This window comes from Antechinus flavipes, chromosome 2 (genome assembly GCF_016432865.1).
Source record: "Antechinus flavipes isolate AdamAnt ecotype Samford, QLD, Australia chromosome 2, AdamAnt_v2, whole genome shotgun sequence".
In the NCBI taxonomy this organism is placed as follows: domain Eukaryota; kingdom Metazoa; phylum Chordata; class Mammalia; order Dasyuromorphia; family Dasyuridae; genus Antechinus; species Antechinus flavipes.
This window is the reverse complement of record NC_067399.1, coordinates 274,710,171-274,733,731: the sequence shown is the minus strand read 5'-3', so window position 1 is coordinate 274,733,731 and position 23,561 is coordinate 274,710,171. Positions and strand designations below refer to the sequence as shown.

Sequence of the window (23,561 nt, the reverse complement as noted above, 5' to 3'; positions counted from 1 at the left end):
CTCCCTCTTTCCTTTTCTTCTGTCTCTTCCATATCTCTCCCTCTGTGTCTCTTCTTTTAAATTATTTTTTATAAGAAGTAACTCCTTGAATGGAGAGGAAGGAAAGACACATTTTGAAATGAAGATGACGTTTAAAAAAAAAAAAAGATAGCAGCAAACGTGTGTGTGTGTGTGTGTGTGTGTGTGTGTGTGTGTGTGTGTGTTGAGTGGGGAGAATGGCAACTGTCTAGGGCACCTTGATTTGGCTATGGATCCGGAAGCGGAAGGTCTGGTTCCAGACAGGATTGTTGCAGTTCCTTACTGTACGCGTCCGAAATTCTTGATTTGAAGCTGTGGGCAGCCACAGGCTCACATAGCTGTCAGAGGGAGTTACTAAAGAGGAAGAGGGAACACCATTTATAAAATGTGGGTCATACATCAAGGGCCAGAAGGTTCCTAGACATCATCTAGTCCAACCCCACTTTTTTTCCAGACTAGGAAACTGAGGTCCAAAACAGTTGAGTCACATGGATTTTAAATGGTAAAGGCAAAATTCAAACTGAAAGCTCTTTGACGCCAAATCCAGAGCTCTTCCCACGATGCCTTGATGCCTTCATGGTGTAGCAATAGCAGAAGCATTCATTTAGCTTCCCACTTCTTCCGCCAAGGACTCTAAGTCCCCTCCTGACCAATGTGGGCCCTCTCAGTGACCCACAGAGATCTGTACCAGAGCCAAGGGGATAAGGAAGATGAGCGGAAGTCAGAGTTCCCCAGATCCCCTGGCCTGCCCTGGGAGCATCCCTTGCCCGATGCTCCAAGTCAGCCTCAGCCCTCTTCTCTTTCCATCATTCCTTGGCTGCAGTCCTAGTCCTGACTCCTGGCTAGGTTCAGGGCCATCAAACTGACAGGGTTGAGGAAGGGGCTGGGAAAGGAATTCCATACTCACATATATCTTTGGAGGGGAAGCCATGAGCCTTTAGGACCCGAACTGAGAGCAGGCTGCTACCAGGAGTGGGCTATGAGGGAGAGAGGCAAATGAGCAGTGTTGTACTATTACGGGAGGCTGATGGAGACTGGGGCAACCCTTTGTTTTTTTCAGCTGATGCCAAAGAAGCGTACCACAGGGGCACAAAGCCCATACAGGTAAATATCTGACCACTGTCTTGCACTTGGACAATCCTGAACTGGGAGATGAAGTTGTTGACCTATGGTTTCCACTTCTTTCAATTTAGTTTGTCTTTTTTTCTTTCTTTCATCTTTCCTTCCTTTCATTTTATAACTGAGCCCAGATTATCTGCTGCTAAAATTAAGACTGAAAAGGGTAGGGTGGAAAAGTTGCTGTCTTGGTCCTGAGCCCCTATGGTAATTTAAAGGGTTAATTGGTGGGAGTGTCCCTTTTTCTTGACCCTGGGCCAGGTGATAAGCCATGGAGAACTCCTTGGAAGCAGCTCAGTTTCATTCTTTGTATTTGTGTTCCCGTGCCTAGTAAATGTTAGTATTAGAGGTGATCTCATCTCCCCCAAGTTTTGCATTTGTAGCTTCTCCTTCTGCCTTTATGAGGTCTGGCTCTGGAAGGAGGTTCCCAGCCACAAATACCCTCAATGGGATAACGCCTGCCCTGACATGCCTGAAGGATGTTGGGGTGTCACCTATCCCTCCCTCTTATCCTTAGATTATCAGTGACAGACAGCAGAGACAAGAACTCCCTCAAGAACATAGGCTTGCTCCGTGTCAGCCCTAAGGCTCCCACACCCCCAAGCAGGAGTTGCTGAGTCACAAAGGATGATCTGGAAGGCAAGTCATTCATTTCCTTCTGAGGCCCTGGGAAGTTGGTGGCCAGAGGCCTCAGATAGTATGGAAACCAAATAACCTTGATCCCAAGAAGTTCTACCGGGAGTCTGTGGGCACCCAAGGGACTTTCTAACTTTTAAGTTTGACTGAATCTTTCCCCCCCAAGCATATATATACATTGTCCCAGAAACTCAGAATCCCAGATTTGAAAGGGACCCTTATTGCTATCCAGACCAAACCATACTCCCAAAGAACCTCCATTATAATATATTGGCGAGTGGTCTTCCAGCTTCTGTTTAAAAGCTGCTAAGTGAAAGGGGAAACTGACCTCCTCCTGAGGTACTCATTCTCCTTTCAGATAGTTCTAACAGAACTACTCAATATCTAATATCAAGACTAAACATGCATCTTTGCCATTTCACCTATTGCTCCCAGTCCTGCCCTCTGAAGCCAAACAGAACATCCAAACTTTTCCACATTTCCACATTAATAACCTTTCAAATATTTGAAAACATTTCCCCCATCCCCCTTGAATCTTCCTGTCTCCTGGTTAAGCACCCTTTGAGCCTTCATCCCTAACTCCTGTGGGCTCTCCTCCTCCTCCTCCTCTCCCCTCACCCCACCCTCTTCCTTCTGCTGTAAAACTGCTCCTGACTCTGGACGCAGGACAAAGAGACAACTTCTCCTCCACCAAGAGAGACAGCATTTCTATGTGGTCCTGGTCCACTGAGGAAGAAAAATAAACATGGGCAAGTTCATCTCTGAAGCCAGAAAAGCCCGGCAGTGAGACATGGTTCCCCGAGACCCTGAGCCCAGCCACCGGGAGCCTGATTCCCTGACGGGTCCTTACCAGAGCCATGCCTTTGAAATCCTCTGGAGCACCAGGCAAGAGGTAGCTTCAACCACCGCGAAGCCTAGGTATGTAGGTACGCTGAGACCAGGGATGTCACAGATAGCTCAGAGCTCCTCCCACCTTCCTGGGCCTTGGCTCAAATCCCACACCCATTTCTGAAATAATCACCTGTACTACAAATGGGCCAGGCAACACATACACACACAGGGCTGAGCCAGAGCCAAGAGCTAGGGTGGGTTCGCTGTCTGGCTCATCCTGGTCTCCCACTTCAGTTCCCAAAAGATGGGAGCCTCCTATGCTGTCTACAGCTAAAAAAGCATCCCCTTGCCCAGCTGAGGCTGTCTCTTTGGACAGATCCCTCCCTCCTCGGCCAGGAAAAGATCCAGTATCCAGGATTTGGAGAGGAAGATGGGAGGCGGCGCTGGAAGCAATCAGCAGGCTGGGAAGGGGACTCCAGAAAGGACACCTAGAAACTCCAGGCTCCTCTTGGTGTGGGTGAGAGCTACATTTCAAAATCTGGGGGTGCCGGCCTTGATCCAAACAGCTGAGGCCCACCTGAGAAGAGTGTGCCAGCCCCAGGCTCTTCCACGGTAATAAGCAGGGAGGGCTTCAGGAAAACTGGCTGCGCCAGGTCTCTGGGGAAATAAGGCATCTTCAATGGCAGGCATGAGGAGCGGAGGGTGGAGGGAGGGTCTGGGCTTGCTGCAGGTGAGGGGCAGGCAGCACTGTGATTCCCAGGAGGACAGCCAGCTGGGAGGCAGGTGTCCTGTGCTTTGGAGGTGGGGGGCAGCCCAACCAAGACCTGGCCAGGCAAAGGTAAACCAGGGCTCCCTGCCGGCTGTCAGTCTTGTCTTTGAGCGCTGTGACGTGGAAGGGATTAGGTCTGTTTGTGGGGTCCTGTGGAGCACAGCTAGGAGCCGTGGGAGGACATGGCAAAGACTCAGACTTGGGTGTGAGGTCAGAGAAGCCTCCTCCCTCCTCCCGCCATACACAGGATGCCTTGGAGGAGACAGTCATCTCCCCATCATCAGCGCCAAAGGCTGGATGGCTGCGTCCAAGAGACTCAAGTGGGGCTCCTCTTTTGGGTGTGAGCCAAGCCTCTGTGGAGACAGCCAGCTGCACGGAGATGAGGGCGCTGGGGCCGGAGTCAGGAAAGCCTGGGCTCAGATCTGGCCTGGGCCATGAGCAGGAGCTTGGCCTCTGACCGCCTCTGCTTCCTACGCTGAAAGATGGAGACAATAAGAGAACTCTCCCAGGGTTTTTATGAGGATCAAGTGAGATGACAGTCATTGTAAAGCATTGAATACAAATTGCTGAACACAAAGCCTGGTCCTTAGTAGGCACTGTAACAGTGCTTATATCCTTGCTTTTCTACAAGGTGACTGAGGGATTCTTCAATGACAAATTCCTATGTGAACCTGACTGTTGGGAGATTTTGTGCCTGTCTTTTCATCTTGTTCTGAATTCATTCATAAAGTTTGACCTTCTAAGTCAGGCCAGTTCCAATGGTCTTTTGATGGAGAGAGCCGTCTGCACCCAAAGAACTGTAGGGACTGAGTGTGGACCACAACAGAGTATTTTCACTTTTTTGTTGTTTACTTGCATTTTGTTTTCTCATTTTTCCTTTTTGAGCAGATTTTGCTTGTGCAGCATGATAAATGTGGAAATATGTATAGAAGAACTGCACATGTTTAACATATATTAGATTACTTGCCCTCTAGGGGAGGGGAAGGGGAAAAAATTTTGGAACACAAGATTTTTCAAGGGTGAATGTTGAAAATTATCTATGTATATATTTTGGAAATAAAAGACTTTAAATAAATACATAAAGTTTGGCCTTCAATATTGTCACCCAATATTGTTCAATATTGAACTGAGAAAAAGAAGATGAAGTGATGATGTCCTAGGCAGACAGCAGGGTCTCCATCAGGCTACCTGGGAGGAAGATTAGGCAGTGGCTCTGAGTTTGGTAGAAGAAGCTGAGCCCAAGAGCCCAGGAGCTCCTCACTGAAGATGGAGCTAGGGTGAAAGCTGTCCCTTTCCCCATTTGAGATTGTATCTTTGTACCGATCCTTCCCTACCTCTCATTAGCAAAGTGTCAAATGTCCATGGGTCCTACAGACCAGTCTCACTCTGCTTATGGTGGAAAGGAAGAAAGAGAAGAAAGAAGACCATGTGACGATAATAACATTTATAGGAACTCATCCACATAAGTCCCAATTACAAGGCTTCAGCTTGTAGAGAGCTAAGGGCTTTACAGGGTAAATTAAGAGGGCTAGAGTTACTGTCATTCACGTACAAAGGAACTCAGTAGCAGGAAGGGTATTATACATAAATCTGGCCCCAATATCACTTCCTTTCACCTTTCCCATACCCAGCCCCTCGAACATCTCCACCAATCCATAACCCCTCACCAGACCCAAAATAATTTCCCACAGGTCCTTTCACATGTCTGATTGGATTATGAATTTGAATCAGTTTGGCTCTGGCTCAACCTTGGCTCCAAAGGCCATGCCTCTTTGGCAAAACTATCTCAAATGGAATCCTATTCATATTTTGTATCAGTCCAGGAAAAAGTCTTGAAACTCCAGGGGCTTCTCTAAAACCGAACTAATCTCTGGACCGGCTTAGAGTGATCCATCAAGAGAGCTCAGAAGGTCAATCCTAGCAAGATCTGTGTCTGTGGAGAGAGAGTCCAGAAGCTGATAGTAGCTGTACTTGAGATCATATTCCATGTCATACCAGAAATTCACTGCGGAAAAGAGAAGATCTGATCTAGCCACTGAACCCCATCCACATCTAATCTGCACCCAATCCCCAGCTCTCTGCAGAGTAGGCTCTATATTCATCCCGGTCCCCGTCACCTTCTCCCTCCTCATCCCTCCCAGCTTGAACTCCTTACCAGCTATACAGCCATGAGACTGGCGGACATGGTGAAACCAGAGAGCTGGCAGGTACAACATTTCCCCTGCTTTCACTGTGCAGTGCAGGGGCTGGGCCTGCTGGTAGAGTGGATATTGGACCAGGTCTGGAGCCATGGGATCTAGAGGGATCCAAGGTACCTACAAGCAACAGTAATTTATTTGGGATAAATATCACAAGCCAAAATCTTGCCATCCCAGCTCCCATCAACAGGATATCCAACATTCTTTCTGACCAGTGAGCAGGAGATCAGGCAGAAATTATAACAGATTTGCATTCTCCAAGACAGAGTCCTGCCCCTTCCCATTCCTTATAGGTCAGGAGGTCCATGGTTGTATGTATGTGCGTGTGTGCATGTGTGTGTGTGTGTTTTGTTTATTTGTTTGCTTTCTCCCCAGATCAGTCCCTCTGCCAAGTCTATAGGATGGATGCAAGATAGACACCTTCTCCATGGCCTCCTCATCCACCATCTTGAAGGAGCCATCTTCAGACATGTGGTAGGTTGCTGGTGTGTACAACTCTACAGCAAGAAGGAAAAAGGATTAAGAGGAGAATGGTAGGGTCAGAATGGGGCAAAGTCAGTCAAGAGTTGAATAACAGCTACATCCTCCTGAATTAATCAATACTCCCTACCTCCTTCCCTTCCACTCTGTGATCTCTCCATAGAGGATCCATTTTCCCATCACCACCTTGCGCCCAGAGAATCAAGCAGATGTGAGCTGCCCAGATAGATAAATTGCACCCCTTCCTTAATCCTCCTCTGAGAGTCCCCACAATAGTCTCATTCCGCCACTTCACATACTGTAAGGGATGAAAGGTCGGTCACTGGGCGGGAGCAGGACAAAGTGCTTTTCCCCAGATATCACACAGTAAAGGTTCTCATAGTGATCCTTGTGTACTGCAAAACATGGGGAAAGATTGTGGGAAAAGGGTCAAGAGTCAGGCGGCCTAAAAAGAGAAAAGATAGGTCCCTCCTAGCTCCCTGTATGGTCTCTGCCCAGGTAGAGGAGGACAGAGACTCACTATCCAGGTTCCAGCCCCACCTTAAAGCCCTATTCTCTGGCAACCACAGAAAAATCAGATTTTTTTTAAGGGGAAGCCAAGAGGGTAGAGGACACAAAACTCACAGTTAGATATCTTTTTTTTTTTGGAAAAGGAAGGCTATCAACAAGCAGGATATTCGGGACACATGAAATTATTATAAAATTAAAACTAAAGGAAATTAAGAGTAGGACCACAAGTGTGTACATGCTATATCCTTCAATTAAATTCATCACACTTCTATTAAGTACCTGTTATAAGGCAATGTGCTAGATGCAGGGGGTACAAAGGTAAAAGTGAAACTGCTCCTGTTCTCAAAGGGCTTACAATCTATTGAGTTTGAGAAGGGCAAAGAAAAAGGGACTTTTTCTTTTCTTTTTAAATTTTTATTTAAACAAGTATTTCCATAATATAACAAAATAAAAAAGATGACTGAACATGAAACTGCAAATCTATTATGTACAACTTGCTATTCCTTTTAAATATATAATAATCACATAAATTTCTTTTTTTCCCTTTTTCTTTCCCTTTCTTCCCTACTCTCCACCCTAGAAGAACAGCTACCATTAGACATAAATGTGTATATACATGTAAAATCATTTTATACATATTTCTATTTATCAATTCTTTCTCTAGCTGCAGATAGTATCTTCCTTCATATGTCCTTTGTAGTTAATTTGGGTAATTATAATAGTCAAAATGATTTATTCATTCAAAGTTGTTCTTAAAACAATATTTTTGTTACTGTATACAATCTTCTCTTGATTCTGCTTATTTTAATCTTCATTATTTCATATAAGTCTATCTACGTTTTTCTAAAATCAACAAGCTTATTTTTTCTTATAGTACAATGATTATTCCATTATGATCAAATAACACAACTTGTTCAGCCATTCCCCAATTGATGGGCATTCCCACAATTTTTCGTTTTTTACCACCATTTAAGTGCTGCTATAAATATTTTAGCACATAGAGGTTCTTTTCCTTTTTTCCTAATCACTTTTGGAAATAGATCTAGTAATGGTATTTCTGAGTCAAAAGGTAAAGGCAGTTTAATATCTGTTTGGGCATAATTCCAGATTGCTCTCCAAAATGGTTGGATCAGTTCACACTTCCACCAACAATGTGTATTATCCAATTTTTTCACATTCCTTCCTACATCTGCTGCTTTCAGTCGTCTTAGCCAATCTAATAGATATAAAATAATATCTCAAGGTTAATTTAATTTGTATTTCTCTAATCAGTAATGATTTAGAGCATTTTTTCATGACTATAAATTGTTTTGATTGCTTCATTAGAAAACCATCTATTCACATTCTTTGATCATTTATTAACAGGAGAATGATTTGACAAAGTTCTTTATATACTTAAGATAGGAGACCTTTATCTGAGAAATTGTCTATAAAGTTCCCTCCACCAAACTTTCTGCTTTCCTTCTCATCTTGATTACATTTGTTTTTATTTGTATAAAACCTTTTAAATTTAATGTAATCAAAATTTTCTATTTTATACCTCACTCTGTTCTCTATCTTTTGTTTATTCATTAAATTTTCACCTCTCCATAAGTTTGATAAGTAACATTCCACATTCTTCAAATTTCCTTGTAATATTTCTTTATGTAGAAGTCATGTATTTACTTTGACCCTATCTTGTGTAAAGGATGTAAGACATTGATCTATGCCCTAATTTCTGCCATACCATTTTTCAGATTTTCCAATAATTTTTACCAAATAATTAATTCTTATCCCAAATCTTAAGCTTTTGCATTTGTCAAATACAGGTTACTATATTGATTTGCTACTGCAAATCTTTTGTCTACTCTCTCCCACTGATCTACCTTCCTATTCCTTAGTCAAGTACCAAATAGTTTTAATAATTATTGCCTTATAGCTTAGCATCTGGTACTGTTAAACTTCCTTCCTTTACATTTTTAAACTATCATTTCCTTTGATATTTTTGACTTTTCATTCTTCCAAATGAATTTTATTTTCTAATTCAATAAAACAAATTTTTTTGGTAATTTAATTGGGATGGCATTGAATGCATGATTTTAGATAAAATTGTCATTTTTATTATATCCCTGTATATTCATAAACAAATAATATTTATCTTTTTATTTAAATCTGATTTGTATAAAAAGTTTTTTTATTATTTTATTTATATAGTTCCTGGATATTTTTTATTATGAAGAGTTATTTTAAATGGAGTATCTTTTACTCTCTTTTTACAGAGGTTTACTTGTGATATATAGGAATGCTGATGATTTTATGTATTCACCTTATTTCCTGCTACTTTGCTAAAACTATTTTTTCATCTAACTTTTTAGTTAAGTATTTGGGATTTTCCTAGTATATTATCAGACATACAGAATGAGATCATTTTTATTACATCATTTCCTATTCTGATTTCTTCTATTTCGTTTTTTCTCTTATTGCAACAGTTAGGATTTCCAACATAATACTGAATAACATTGGTGACAGTGGCATCCTTGTTTCACACCTGCTACTGGGAAGGCTTCTAGCTCATCACCACTGATTGTTTTAGATAAAAGTTTTTTTTTTTTTATCAATTTAAAGAAAAAGCTATTTACAACTATAGTTTCAAGTGTTTTTAATACAAATGAATGTTGCACTTGATCGAAAACTTTTTCTACATCTATTAATGTAAACATATGAATTGTTAGACTTTTATTATTGATATAATCAATTGTATTCATAGTTTTCCTTATGTTAAACCACCCCTGCATTCCCACTTGGTCATACATAATGTATAATCTTTGGATTATATTGTAATCTTTTATCTAGTATTTTATTTGGGATTTTTGCATCCATGTTCATTAATGAAATTGGTCTATAATTTTCTTTTTCTATCTTTGCTCTCCCGGGTTTAGATGTCAGTATCATATTTGTTCATAAAAGAAGTTTGGTAAGATCCCCTTTGCCTATTATTCCAAATTATTTAATATGGGAATAAATGTTTGACTTTCAAATGTTTAATTCCTTTTCAAGGAATCATAGAATCTTAGTATCAGAAAAATCTGGTGTTGATTTGCTTCTCAGGAAAGGTTATCTTCTTACCTAGACAGACCTGTTTCTAATTATATTCTTATGAACTCTTTGTATTTAGTGCCTGGTCTGCCATGACCCATTTCCAGCTCATTTTCACTATTTAACATAAGGATCATGGCACTTAATTCTCTAATTCATTCAACAGGTATTTATTGTAGGCCTCCTACCTGGTTAATACTTTGCTAAGTGCTGCAGAAAATACAAATTAGCGTAAAAGAGTCTTGTTGAGAAGACTTGTTCACAGATGAAGCACAAGCTCATCTGATGAGGCCTGATAGTAAGCTAAATAGGGTGTAGAGTATGATCTTATCAAGTGCCTTCAGCCCCCTGGGTCCCAGGACCCTCATGCATAAAATGAGGTGTTTGGACAGGACCCTTAGGCGGACATGAGGATCCTTCCAGCTCTGGCCTGTGCTATAAGTGGTAGAACTACAAGGCGAGCAGGTCAGATTCTGGGGGACCCAGTGGATAGGGTTGCCTCCTTGGACTTGGAGTTGCATCTTCCCTCACTTATTAGTTGTGTGCTAGGCCAGGCAAGTCACCTAACCTGTCCCCAGCCTCAATTTCCTTGTCTGTAAAAAATGAGGATAATAATAGCACCTGCCTCATAGCAGCCAATGAGATAATGTATTTAAAGTGCTGGGCAAACCTTACCGTGCTATATAAATACTTATTATTGTTAATGATTCTGGCAGCCGGGTCCTGAGCAGTGGCAGTGCTTTAATACGCAGGACAGCCCATCAGGCACTGCACAGTGTCACAGGGCACCAAACCTACTCCCCTGCTGGGCCTGGGGCATGGAACCTTCCCTTCTCACAGACAAGGATCGGGGACCCCGGGAGGCTGGGGACAGCTTCCCCCAATACCAGCATCTCCCTCTCTGTCACCAACTCAAAACTAAAACCCCAGACCGTGTTAGACAAGGTAAAACAGGGAATTGGCTGAGAGCTGTCTCCATGTCTTTAAACGCTGTTTTATGGAAGAAAATTGGCCCCATAGAGCAAAACTGGGAGCCATGGGTGGAAATTACAGGTGCTGTGGAGAACACTGAGATTCAGATGTAAACCCAATGCCCTCCCCCCCTCCCCACCCGAGTCTGGTCCCTTTCTCTGGCCTCAATCTCATCATTCATTGGCCACTTCCGCCCAGACTCTCCTGGCACTTACGAGATGTCACTGCTGCTTCTTCTCCCAACCAGAAGTTCACAGCATCAGGCATCTTCCCTAGATAGAGAAAGAGAGAGAGCACCGACATTTTAAAAGAACATATACATAAACATAATATTTATTATTATTAATATATAATAAAGGAAATATAATATTTAGTGCTATTATTGATGTGTAATATAATAAACATATTTGGTGTTATTAATATATAAATAAAATGTAATAAAGTATGTAAGTATAATAAAATATACAGAAATATATATTTTAAAACATATATAAATATAAAATATTTACGTACATACATATAAACATATGTACACAAATGTGCATATACTTATTTAAGTGTTTACTAGGTGCTGGGCACAAGGCTAAGTTCCAAAGATAGTAATACAATTCAAAAAGACAGTTCTTGCCCTCGAGGTGTTGGCCGCTCTGACTGGAGATCGGGACAGAAAAAGAAGGCGGACACAGCCTCCCTCTCCTTCCTTCTCCCCCTCCGGCCCCTGCCTCGGGCCGGCTTGGAATGTTCCCAAAGGTCAGAGGGGTGGGTGCGGCCACCCCGAGGCCGGGCCCTGGCCCTAGGGACAGCGGGGAAAGCCAGCCACGGTCCGGGGCCTTTCACATAAGAACACTCTATAGCACTGGGAGCACAGAGGGTCTGATGGAGGGGGCCGGAAGGCAGAGGACACAGATAGCCTGTCCTGCGTTTGCCAGGCACTTCCTTCCCCTCTGCCAGGAGGTCTAGAAGCAGGGAGAATCAGGCTCCTTTCCCAGAGGAGGAAACTCAGAGGGCACAGCTGGGGAGGGCCTCCATCCTCCATCCCTTCGGCCCCAGCCCCGTCTGCTCCCACGGAGTCACGGAGGTGGCAGGGAATGGGGGGCTGGGTTTGGAGAGCAGCTCTCCGCTGTTACTTCTTACCTGCGAGCAAGGATCACCTCTGGGCTTCCGTTGCCCTCATCTGAAAAAGGGACCGAGTGGCCTGGATCGTCCTTTCCATCTCTAAATCTTACCCTAACTAAGGGGTAGAAGGTCTTCCAAGAGGCCTCAGCCCCCACCAATGGGCTTAGGGGGCCAAGTCACGGATAAAAAGTTGGGGTCCCGAACATCTGGCTTCGAATCGTGGCCCTACTTTGTTCTCCGCTGCTTTTCCCTTCTCTCCGGATGCCCCTCCCTGCCCGCCCCCCGCCACGGCCTCGGCTTACCCAGGGCCTCGCTGGCCCAGGGCACGTGGGGCTCGACATCCGGCAGCAGCTCGGGCAGCTCCTGGGAGAGGTTGGAGCACTGCTTCTGCACGTAGAGCACCCCGGGGTGACGGGCCTTGCCCTCCAGCACGTCAATCACGGCGCCCAGAGGCAGCCGGCGCTCTGCCGGCATCACGAAGCGGTCCCCGCACACGGCGTCTGCGTAGCCGTCCGGGGTCACGGCCACGCTCACCTCCGTAGCGCCCACCGCCGCCCTGGGGAAACGGACAGTGAGGGGGAGGCCCCAGCCCGGCACCGCCCCCCCCCCAAGGCGGCGCTCCCACCTGAGGTAGGGGAAGGTCCACTTCCGGAGGGCGGGCCAGTGCTGCAGGGCGTTTCGGATGATGCAGGGTCTGTTGGGACACACCCAGTCTCTGTAAAACTGGAGCGGAGTGGGGGGCCCGTCCAGGTACGGCACAGCCAAGGGCACGCCGAGCTCTGAGGAGCGACAAGGGACGCGGATCAGGGACTCCGGCCTTACTTAGCAGGAGAGAAGGGGAACGCGGAGTCGGGGCTGCATCCCCCTGCCCACCCTAGCGTGAACACAGGGAAAGGGAGGCAAATCTGGATGGGTGAAAACCTCCATTCAAGGCATCCAGAGGGTGGTTTATATCCTGGGACCACTGCCCACTTGGTCCACAACCCAAAGGCAGCTAGCTGGGTGGCCCAGGGGGCAGAACACTGGGTCTGGAGTCAGAAGTATGACCCAGGCAGGTTCTGGCTGGGCAAGCCCCAGTTTCCTCAGTTGTCAAATGGCAATAGTAACAGCACCAAAAACAAATGACCTATTTGTAAAGTGGTCTGCACGGTGCTTGGTACCTGGTGGGTGCTCCCTCCTCCCTCTCTCCCCCCTTAAGGCTTTGCAGAGACTTATGTGTTGGCCTCTCCCTATCCAAGCCTGGCACGGCCTCCCCCCCATCAGAGTTGGGACCAATGCGCCTCGGAGCTAATAACAGCTCACACCGATGCAGCGTTTTAAGATTTGCAAAGCATTTTAGACACATTGTCTTCTGGGAAGCTCACAATCATTTTACAAGGGAGGTGCTGTACCATCTCCCAATTTTACAGATGAGGAAACTAGAGGGTTAATAGAGTTGCTGAAGATCACACAAATGGTAGGTAACTGAATAGCATTTGAACACAGGTCTTGCTGGCTCCAAGTCTTGTGATATATTAACTGGGCTGTGTAGGTGTATTTACTCTGGATTTCCTCTATGTACCAGTACTGTGCTAAGCATTTTGGAGACATTAAAGAACTATCAGAAAACACATCACAGCCCTCATGGAACTGCCTGGAGTAAGGGGTGGAGAGTGGGGGGATAAGCTGCCCATAGAACAGTAATAATCAGAAAATCATTCAGCCCCCCAAACTATTAAATCTGATTCAACAATATCACAAGCTGTATAAAAATCAGATCTAAAAGGTCTGATATAATATATAAATATATAATATAATAAATAATATATTTATTCAGGGACAGAGAATTGAAATTTAGAAAAATCGTACTGTCTGGGAAGTTCAGTGAGGAGAGTTAAAAATGGGTTATATATCTCCTCAGAAAGAGGGCAGTGGGAATGGCTGAGTAAGTTATGGTATATGAATGTAATGGAATATTGTTGTTCTGCAAGAAATGATGAACAAGCTGATCTCAGAAAAACTGAGAAAGACTGATATGAACTGATGCCGATGAAGTAAAATGACCAGAATCAGTAGAACATTGTACACAGTAACAATAACATTGTACTATGATTAATTTGGAGACTTAAGTCTTCTCAGAAATAAAATGATCCAAGACAGTTTCAATAGACTTGGGATGGAAAACGCCATCAGCATCCAGAAAGAGAAAACTATGGAGACTGCAGATTGAAGCATACTATTTTCACTTTTTTTTTCTTTCCCATGGTTTTTTTGATCCTTCTTTCACAATATGATTAGTGTGGAAATAGATTTAAAGTGATTGTACATTTTTAACCTATATCAGAAAAATTTGGAACTCAATCTTACAAAAATGAATGTTGAAACTATCTTTACATGTAAATGGAAAAAAAATACTATTAAGTGGAGGGAGAGAAAGAGGGCAACTTGCAGGGTGATAGCATTTTCCTAGAAAATACACAAGATGGGAGTTTAAACTGCTGCTAGTCAACAGAGGCAAGCCACCAAACTAGCCCCTAGCCAAGGTTACTTGTTCAGTCATCAAAAAAACAAACTGCAGGAAGGGAAGGGTTGCAGGAGCGTCTCAGAGTTTCTCAGGGATTGACAGCCTATATCCCAAAGAGATCACATTTACACAAAACTATACAGTTCTTTTTTGTGGCAGCAAAGAATGTACACTAAGGGGCCATTCATTCAATGAGGAATGACTGAACAAATTAAGGCATAGGAATGTATTGGAATACACTGTGCTGTAAGAAAGGATGAAGGGGACAACTTGGGAGAGACCTGGGAAGATTTTATAAACTGATGCAGAGTGAAAAGACCAGAACATGGAGAACAATCTATAGGTGTTGTATGTGTTTGGACAATTTAAGAATGTTTTGATTGAGTATCCATGTAATTGGTTTAGTTTTTATTGCTTTCTCAAAAGGGGGAAGGGATGGTGAGAGAGAATGCAGACTTGAAAATAAAATTGAATTTAAAGAGAAAAGAATTCATTATTCTTTGTGGAAATCTAAGTATCTCTAGACGGGCAATAAAATTACAGAGGAGAGAAATCAGTGTGGACTGGGAGATCCATCTCAGGTTTCATTCCTGGAGGAGATAAGGACTTGAGCTGGCTTTGAAGGACAAGCAGGATTTAGAAGAAAGGAGAAGAGGGGAGGCCGTCTCTATTTGGATGTTCCATTATCACTTCAAGCTCAACATGTCCAAAGGAAAACCCAGCATCTACACACTCCACCCCCCTTACCTTCACCCCGAAAACAGTTTCCCTTCTCAGCCATCTCATTTGGTCCCACTCCAATGTCCAAGGCTAGATAACTCTGAATTCATGTTTTAATTCTTTTCTCCTGTCATATAGGAGTGTCCCAAAAGGCTAAATACGGGGTTGTCTAGACTTTGGGGACCCTTTTTTCTTGAGGATCACGAACTTTGAAGGTCATCAGGTACAAGGACTTTCTTTTATAAAGAAAGAAATGGACAGCCAGAGGGAGAGTCTAGCCCAAGGTCCCCTTAGACATAGTAGGATTTATGTCCAGGTCCTGTTCTGGCTCCGCAATGCAGCCTCTCCTTACTCTATTCCCGGAGACTGTAACCCGGCCCAACATCAAACCCAGCCTGCCTTCCTCGGGAGCTGGGGAAGCCTGGGGCCTTCGGAAAATTCTAGCTGGGATTGGACATGAGGTTCCTTTAGAAGCTGCTTCTAGAGGGCAAATTCCACGAGGGTAAGACAACCATCTCTCTGACCTCGGTCCCCTGATAATGAGCAGGGAAGGGGACTGGAGCAATGAATAAAGATGGTTGTTTTCATGGAACACCCCTTCCAAGTCCTTCCATATTCCCAGCCGCGTCTTCCAGAAAACACAAGTCCCACCTCATCGAGACCTACGGCGCCCGGACTTCTCTATGACTTCCCAGGGCGACCCACAGTTCCCAGGATGCGCCGCGCCCGCATCCAAAATAGGGAGTCGTACCCGGAACTTTGCGAGGGAGGAAAAGAGGTCGGTCCACGCCCCAAGACTACTAATCCCGGCGTGCACTGGGTCCCTGCCCTGGGTGGGATCAAAAAAGGCCGCCGTAGCCCCGTAAAAAACTCCGACTCACCCCGCGCAGCAGTTGAGAATTCTAATAGATGCTTTCGCACGGCACCCAGCACCACCACCGCCATAGCCACGCCGGGATCCGAGAACCCCGCCCCGCCCCGGCCCCGCCCTCACAGACCCCGCCCCCAGGCTCCTGGAAACCACCCGCCAAGTGCGTCCCCCAAACAGCACAGCCGCCGGACCGTAACAAAGGAGCCGTGTTTTATTGACTGGTTCGACACGGATACAAACGGACATGTTAAAAAGGACCTCAGCCCCGCGGGGATGCACAGGGGACAGAGCGAGGCTGAGGCCAGAGTATAAAAGTTATAAATAAGAGGTGTCCAAAATGGCAATGAACAAGGGGCAGTGCCAGACCTCGGGCATGCAGAGGTTTCATGCCCAGCTCCGGCCGGGGGGCTGAGGCCGATGACGACAATCCTTATTTAGTACAGTGACGAGTTCCTCCTCCTGGAAGCGGGGAAATGCGAGTGGGAATCGGCCTCCACAGAGCACGGAGAAGCCCCGGAGAGTGGGTAAAGGGTTGTAACTCGAGGTTCACGGTCTGGTTTAAACTGCAGCTTTGGACCCTGGCTGGCCTGATCTGAGAGGCTGGAATGAGGCTTCAGCGGATGGGGGTGGGGTGGGGTGCATTTTTAAAATGGGCCCCTCAACGCTGGTCCATGGCAGTCGTTTCCAGGTTTCTGGTCTCATTAAGCTGTACCACCTGCTACAAGATTTTCCTACTGGTGGTTCATGCAGATGTCAGAGTGCAGGCACATGGGGAGGGAAGAAGAGCTTGTGGAAAGTGTAAGTGAGAAGACGGAGGAATATGCATGGCAAGGCCTCTTATTGATGGGGGAAGCATTCTGTACAGGGCTGCAACCTTCTTGACAAGGTGTCAGCAGCAGAGATCCCAGAGACACACTTTGATAACCCTCAACTCTTATACGAAATCTCACTACTAGGTCCTACTATTACATGCTTGCCCTTCTACTAATCTCTCTCCACTCACAACTGCCTTTTCTAATACTCAGCCCCCTACCCTACACTATTTCTAACTTCTCTCCCCTAAACCTGTTCCACTTACCTCCTTCCCAAAATGTCTCTGAGCCATTGGCTAGATTCATAGATTCCTAAGCATTCTGTCCCCTCAATATCAGAACACACTGAAAACCCAGTGTGATGGCTACACAACACTATTCTGAAGAAGGCTTGCTTTCCAGACTCTATGGCTTTAAGTGAGATCTCCTGTGGTACTAGGGGGAGGTGGAAAGTCCATCCTGTGGCTAGAGCAAATAGGCCACAGAAAGCTCTGAGCCCACTCTTTCCTATGCCCCCTTTAAGTTCCATCAGAAAAGATGGGGCAGATTGTGTTGAGAATCAACACAGGAGGCAAAGCCAAGGAATGAATGCAAGGGCAACAGCCACAGCTAGAAGAATGAGTGGGGAGAGGGAATCATAGTCTGAGGTTCCTGCTTCTGAAATCTTCAAAGGATAGTCTCGGTTATGATAGAGCTAGCACCTTAGAACTGCCCTTTAAAAATAGATGGAAAGCTCCAGTCCTCATCCTCACAGACTTTGACCAAGCACCTAAGTTATCAGAAAGAAAGGATATGCTTGGCTTCTATAGCCTAGAATTCAGGAATAATGTAAGGGAGAGAGAGTGGGACTGGGGTGAGAGGAAGAGGGAAAGAGAAGAGAGACCAGAATTTCAAGATATACCCAGCTTGAAGACCTTACTGACCTGCAGTAATGCTTCATAGAGCTGACCCCACATATTCTGGCCAGTGGGGGGAAAAACACTTCTTGGGGGAAGAAGGGGAGGAATGTAGACAATGTTGAGGGAGAGGCCCTCTGAAAGGAAATGGAGTGGAATTATAAGGGAGGAGGTTATCCCTGATCTGACCATTCTGGTCCCCTTATAGTTGAGTACCATAGACAATAAGATCCAGAGGACTTTGCATTTCTGAACTGCAAGGGAACGATGGTGACAGTGACAATCATTGGAACCTGGAGAAGTCCAGCTAGTTTCAGGGCATGGGGGACAGAGGCAGGACTAACTGCCATTGGTGAGGTGGGGCATTAAGTGCCTTTACCCTATTAAATACCCTGTATTTGCTCCAGCCCAGGGAGCTGATCCCTGCAAGTGATTCAAATGGCTTCAAAGAAGAAAGCTAGGACTCCTCCCCAGATCCCCCAAACCCAATGGGATGAGCTATTTCCCAACTCCCCATAGCTTCCATGAAGCACCAAGAGAACTTTGGGCAGTCTTCAGATCTGCTCCAGATTTAGGCATTTGGGGGCACTGTGGAGGCAGAAGTCAAGAATGGGACAATTATCAGGAAAATAAATTAATAAATAGGTCCAGGGAGTACTGAGGAAAATATGGGAAAGTAGGGTCCCCTACTTTCCATTCAAAGGCTGCCTGGGGGGGTAGACCCCTCAGGTTTGAACAGTCTTGACATAGGTCTCCGGGGAAGAAAGGGAAAACACCTCTTTGGACAGGTGCTCCGGATCTCAGAGCCTCCGTTCCATGCGTCTTTCCACAGCCTGGAGCAGTAGCTCCGAGTACTGCTCCAGCAATGCCTGTGTCTGTTCAGCTCCCACAGCACTTGGGCTCCCACTGGGGCTGACTGTCACCACACCTGCCAGGGCCTCCAATTCCTGCCGCACTGAGGAGAAGGTGTCATTGAGGAATTGCACAATCTGATTCTGCTCGGTGGAAGGTGTTCTGGTGCTGGCCACCTGCAAAAGGAACAAGCAAGAAGTAAGTAATCCAGAACAGTGGGAGTAGGGTTGGGGTGGAGAAAGAGGACCTCCAAGCCAGGACCACATACACCTTTTCTTCAGAATGAAATATCTCAGCTAGATAAGTTTTTCTTAGACTCTAGAGGCAAAATTCTGTCACTACCATCAGCACATTTAGCCAATAAGGGTAAGAACCCCCTCACATTTGCTGTGAGGTATGGACAAGTCACCTTCCCTCTTCACTGATTCACAACAAAGCCAGAATCTTTCAAAAGGAGCTTTAACTATTTAAAAAAACAAGAAAAAAAAAAAAAAAAGGAACTAATGGAAAAAACAGAAGTGGATGGATTTACCCAATGAAGTTCAGTTGTCTTAAGTTAATTAAAATCGAACCACAAATACATGCATATCTTCCCCCCCTTCCCCCAGGGAAAAGAAGGAAACAAGGAAAAGAAACCCAGAATGTGTATTTTGTAATCCCCTCGCAGATTACAAAATACACATTCAGGGTTTCTTTTCCTTGTTTTATTCTTCCATGGATAACAACGAGGAAATATAGATCATATCAGTATGCAGGAAACATACTGAAAAATGTTTATCATGAACTCTTCAATGAAAGAAAATCAAGTAAACAAGTGTTTATTTAATATCCATTATGATCATTACTTGGGAAATAACTAAACAAATTAAGGTGGTAATGAATTACTCCTGCATTCTAAGAAATGAGGAACATGATAAATAAAGAGATAGAAACTGATGCAAAGTGAAGTCAGCAGAAGCAGAAAACAATATACATGATAACCACAAAACAAAAATTAAGAACAGAACACTCAAAACTGAATTCTATGGGGATTTGAAACTGAATGCTCTAGGGATTATAATGCACAAGTTGGTCCTGAAGTAGAGATATCAGAAAACATCTACTCCTCTGAAGGAAAGAAAAACCCAAGAATTTGGAATATTGCACATTCCTCATTACCATACCACAATTATCAGATCTTTTTTGACATGAGATGGTTTTTCTTTTTTCTTTTCTTCTTCTTTTACATTTTAAAGGGAATATAGTGAAAAATGCAAGTGATAAAAAATATAGTAAGAAAAATATATCTTAATATTCTAATTTTTGCAAGGCATGATAAGTGCTGGAGATACAAAGACAAAGGTAGAATAGTCTTTGCCCTTTTGTAGCTTATATTCCACTAGTACCCTGGGGGAAGGGAGAGAGGGAAAGAAAAAGCTGAAAGTAGAAAATGCATTTAAGCTAAGTTTTGAAGGAAACTAGGAATTCCAAGAAGCAGAAAAAGCGAGGGAAGACATTCTAGACATTAGAGATAGCCAATACAAAGTCCTAAGGAAAGAAGATGAAATATCTTGTGTGCAAGAAAGCAAATAAGTCACCCTCCAATCATTGGTGTCCCTCAAGATTCTGTCCTGGGCCCATTTCTCTTTTCCCTCTATACTCTTTCAGTTGATGGTTTCATCAGCTCTCATGAATTTATTATTTCTATGCCTATTCTCAAATCCACCTATTCTGATCTAACCTCTCTGCTGACTTTCAGTCTCAAATCTCCAAATGGTTTTCAGATTATCTTGAACTAGATGTGCAGTAGATATTTTAAACTCAACATGTCCAAAACTAAACTCATTATCTTTCCCCCTAAACCCTTCTACCCTCCCATCTTTAAGGGCAGTACCTTCTTACCAGTGCTTCAAGCTCACAATTGAAGAGTCACCCTGGATTCCTCATTATCTCTCACACTCCGCCATATCCAAACTCATATCAAGGCCTGCCAATTTCATTTGTGTAATCTCACGGATATGCCCTTCTCTCCTCTGATACTGTCACTCATCTAGTGCAAGCCCTTATAACCGCACACTGACACTATTGTAATAGCTTGCTGATGAATCTACCTGCCTCAAGTCTCTCCCCATTCCAAATCTATCCTTCATTCAGTTATTAGTGATTTCCCTAAAATGTAGGTCTAATAATGTTACCACTTACCTAATAAACTGCAATGCTTCAATATCTCTAGAATCAAATAAAATCATCTGTTTAGGGCTCAAAGACCTTTATAACGCAGGATCCCTTCTACTTTCTCATCAATTTACACGATACTCTCTCACCACATACTCTCCAATTTAGTGACTCTTTAGTCCTAGCTATTCTAGGAAAAAGATAACTCCTCTTGGCTCCTTACATTTCCTGTCTCCTAAGCCTAGAATGTTCTCCTTTCTCATCTCTCTACCTCCTCACTTCCCCAACTTTCTTTAAGCACCAACTAACTCCTATCTTCTACAGGAAGCCGATGTTAATTTGTTTCTATTTATTCTAGCTTGTTTATACACACATTTATTTGCAGATTGTCCCCCTCATTACACTGAGAGCGTTTTGAGAGCCTCTTTATGTATTCCCAACATTCAGCACAATGCTTGATACAGTAAGCACTTAATAAATGTTTACCAACTGACAAAAAAAGAAATACCAGAGAGAAGAGTTTATAGTTGATTCTGGAGAAAACAGGGAGCCATTTGAGTTCATGGCGGGGCAAGACCTAGGATTTAGTAAAGTCCCTTTAGCTGATATCTGTAAGTAATCTTATTAGATTTGGTCGAGTTTTTTTTTAGAATGAAAAGCAGCACAGCATCATGAGAAGAATGCTGGGTCAGCAACTCTAGGATAAGATTCCAACTCTGCTACTCATTGTGTTACTTTTTGGCAACTCATTTAAACATTTCTAGGCCTTCATTTCTTCATTTGTGAAACTAAGTTATTAAACTACTTCAGCATTTCAACTATACACCACTAACTGCACTCTGACCCTGAGGCCTGAACAGACAAGTCTCTCTGAAGTCCAATCTGTGGCATTTCTAGGAAATGTATATGGTGCTTCCAGGAATGATGCTACAGTCTTTACCTGCTGGTATTTGAGTGAGAACAACATTTGTTAATTAAATTGTTAGGGAAGAATGATATTAAAAGAAAATTAACAACTCTGAACAAGAGGTACAAAACCTCACTCAAGAAAATAAAACTCTCAAAATTAGAATTAATCAAAAAAGTTAATGACTCCAAGAGGTATCAGTAAAAATGAAAAAAAAAAAAAAAAAGAGAGAGAGAGAAACGAATTTGGGCTATTAATAATAATAATAAAAACAGATTGAGGAGAAACTCTTTAATAATAAATTGGAGTATGTGACACTTATGACCAAAAAAAAATTCTAAAAGAAAACTGTTCAGCTCTCTTGGAAGCACAGGACTAGAAACTGAAAGAATCCATAGAAAATCCAAAACAAAACTTCTAGAAATATTATATAGTCATCAGAGATCCCAGGACAAAGAAAAAAATATTCCAAGTAGCTAGAAAGAATTCAAGCACTGAGGAACCAGTTAGGATCATGCATGATTTAGCAGTTATCATTTAAAAGGAATGGAACTGATAGTCTAAAAAATAAAAGATATAGGCTTACAACCAAGAATAATTTACTCAGAAAAATAGGATAATCTTATGGGAGGGGACAGGGGAAAGAATGCATCTTTAATGATTTAGAGAACTTCCAACCATTCCTAATAAAAAGACCAGAATTAAGAAAATCTGACAAACCAAGAGTCACAAGCAGCACAAAAAAGTAGTAAACATGGAACTAGCAATCCTAAGGGACTAACAGGGACAGCTAGTTTTGGTGTAATGGATAGAACAACCACACTGAAGTCAGGAGGACCTCAGTTCAAATCAGGCCTCAGATATTTAACACTTTCTGGCTGTGTGACCCTGGACAAGTCACTTAATCTCAATTGCCTCAGCAAAAATAAAAGTCAAACTGTTTACAATCTTATAAGGGGAAATGATACATGCATCACTTGAGCACTCACCAGGGTTCATAGTACCTAATTAGACAGAGGGCCTAGAAGTGATTCTATTATTATTGATGATCTTGTTATGCCACAGTTCTCTTTTATTGTCCTGACTCAGTTTCCCTTAGTGTTCTTCCTCAGTTTATAATTGTTCTGTGAAATCTCCCCTCCCCCTCTTAATCAGAATATTTGATAAGGATAAAAGATCTTATGTTTTAGAATATCAGAATGCCTCTCCCCATCCCAAGCTATCAGAATGTCAGCTACCATCTTATCAAGATGCCTCTCCCTATCTCTGGGGTTCCTCTCCCCATTAGGTCATCCCATCCTCCATGCCTCCCCTCACCCTGTCAGAATCAGATTGTCAGAGTCCCGTTCCACTCTCAGCACCGACTCTGCCCCTGCCTCAGTCTACCCCGAGTCTGAACGATATGTACATAGGTCATTGAGAACTCACATTGTTTGCTGGATTCTTGGAGACGATAGTCTCATTCAGGTCTGGGAGCAAACCATAGATCCATTTGGTCCCAGTAAATCTCTCCCTTTTAAATAAATGATTAAATACGCTCTGATCTTTATCTTGCCTCAGTTTCTCCAGCTCCATTAAAAGAATGGAAAGGGGAGGAAGAATACATAGCGACAGAGAAACAGAAAAGGAAGTATAGGAGAAATAATCTCACATAACTGAAGTGGGGGTGTTTACAAGCAGATATTTTAGGAGAGAGGAGGAGGGGGCAAGGACTAGACTAAACTTGAAGCTCACTCTCATGTGAACTGGTCAAAGGAGGAAAGAAAAATACACACACGTACAGAAATATATTTCACTTAATAGGAAAACGGGAAGAAAAGGATTAAAGGATAAGGGGAATAAAAGGAAGGAAATACTAAAAAAGGGATTGATTAGAAATAAAACAAACTTGTTTCGGGAGGCTGAGGCAATTGGGGTTAAGTGACTTGCCCAGAGTCGCACAACTAAGAAGTGTTAAGTGTTTGGGGTAAGATTTGAATTCAGGTCCAGGATTGGTGTTCTAGGACCACTGTGCCATCTAGCTGCTCCTGACAAAATAAACTCTTAAAGAGGGGACAGAAAGCAAAAAAGAAAAAAAAAAAAAAAAAAAAAGAAGGAAATAAAATAATTAGCAATCAAATTTGTG

The 23,561-nt window shown here is 43.5% G+C and overlaps 2 protein-coding genes across 4 annotated transcripts in view; both read right to left on the bottom strand.

Moving 5' to 3' along the window:
* PLA2G4B (phospholipase A2 group IVB) overlaps positions 1–15,973 on the bottom strand; it is a 33,433-nt gene extending 17,460 nt beyond the window's left edge. Inside the window, exons 1-13 of the mRNA XM_051973652.1 lie at positions 15,826–15,973; positions 12,347–12,500; positions 12,024–12,277; positions 10,821–10,877; positions 6,348–6,443; positions 5,989–6,065; positions 5,526–5,685; positions 5,258–5,375; positions 3,426–3,845; positions 3,179–3,258; positions 2,621–2,643; positions 926–995; positions 236–372 (exon numbers count right to left, since the gene is read on the bottom strand). Coding sequence (XP_051829612.1) covers positions 236–372; positions 926–995; positions 2,621–2,643; positions 3,179–3,258; positions 3,426–3,845; positions 5,258–5,375; positions 5,526–5,685; positions 5,989–6,065; positions 6,348–6,443; positions 10,821–10,877; positions 12,024–12,277; positions 12,347–12,500; positions 15,826–15,889 — 1,710 coding nt within the window. The 5' untranslated portion in view covers positions 15,890–15,973. The remainder of the gene's footprint in view (positions 1–235; positions 373–925; positions 996–2,620; positions 2,644–3,178; positions 3,259–3,425; positions 3,846–5,257; positions 5,376–5,525; positions 5,686–5,988; positions 6,066–6,347; positions 6,444–10,820; positions 10,878–12,023; positions 12,278–12,346; positions 12,501–15,825) is intronic.
* Positions 15,974–16,003: 30 nt separating this feature from the next.
* The window catches only part of MAPKBP1 (mitogen-activated protein kinase binding protein 1), a 79,476-nt gene continuing 71,918 nt past the window's right edge, over positions 16,004–23,561 (bottom strand). For all 3 annotated transcript variants that reach the window (XM_051977126.1, XM_051977127.1, XM_051977129.1), the window contains one exon: positions 16,004–18,551. In XM_051977126.1, coding sequence (XP_051833086.1) covers positions 18,324–18,551 — 228 coding nt within the window. In that variant the 3' untranslated portion in view covers positions 16,004–18,323. The remainder of the gene's footprint in view (positions 18,552–23,561) is intronic.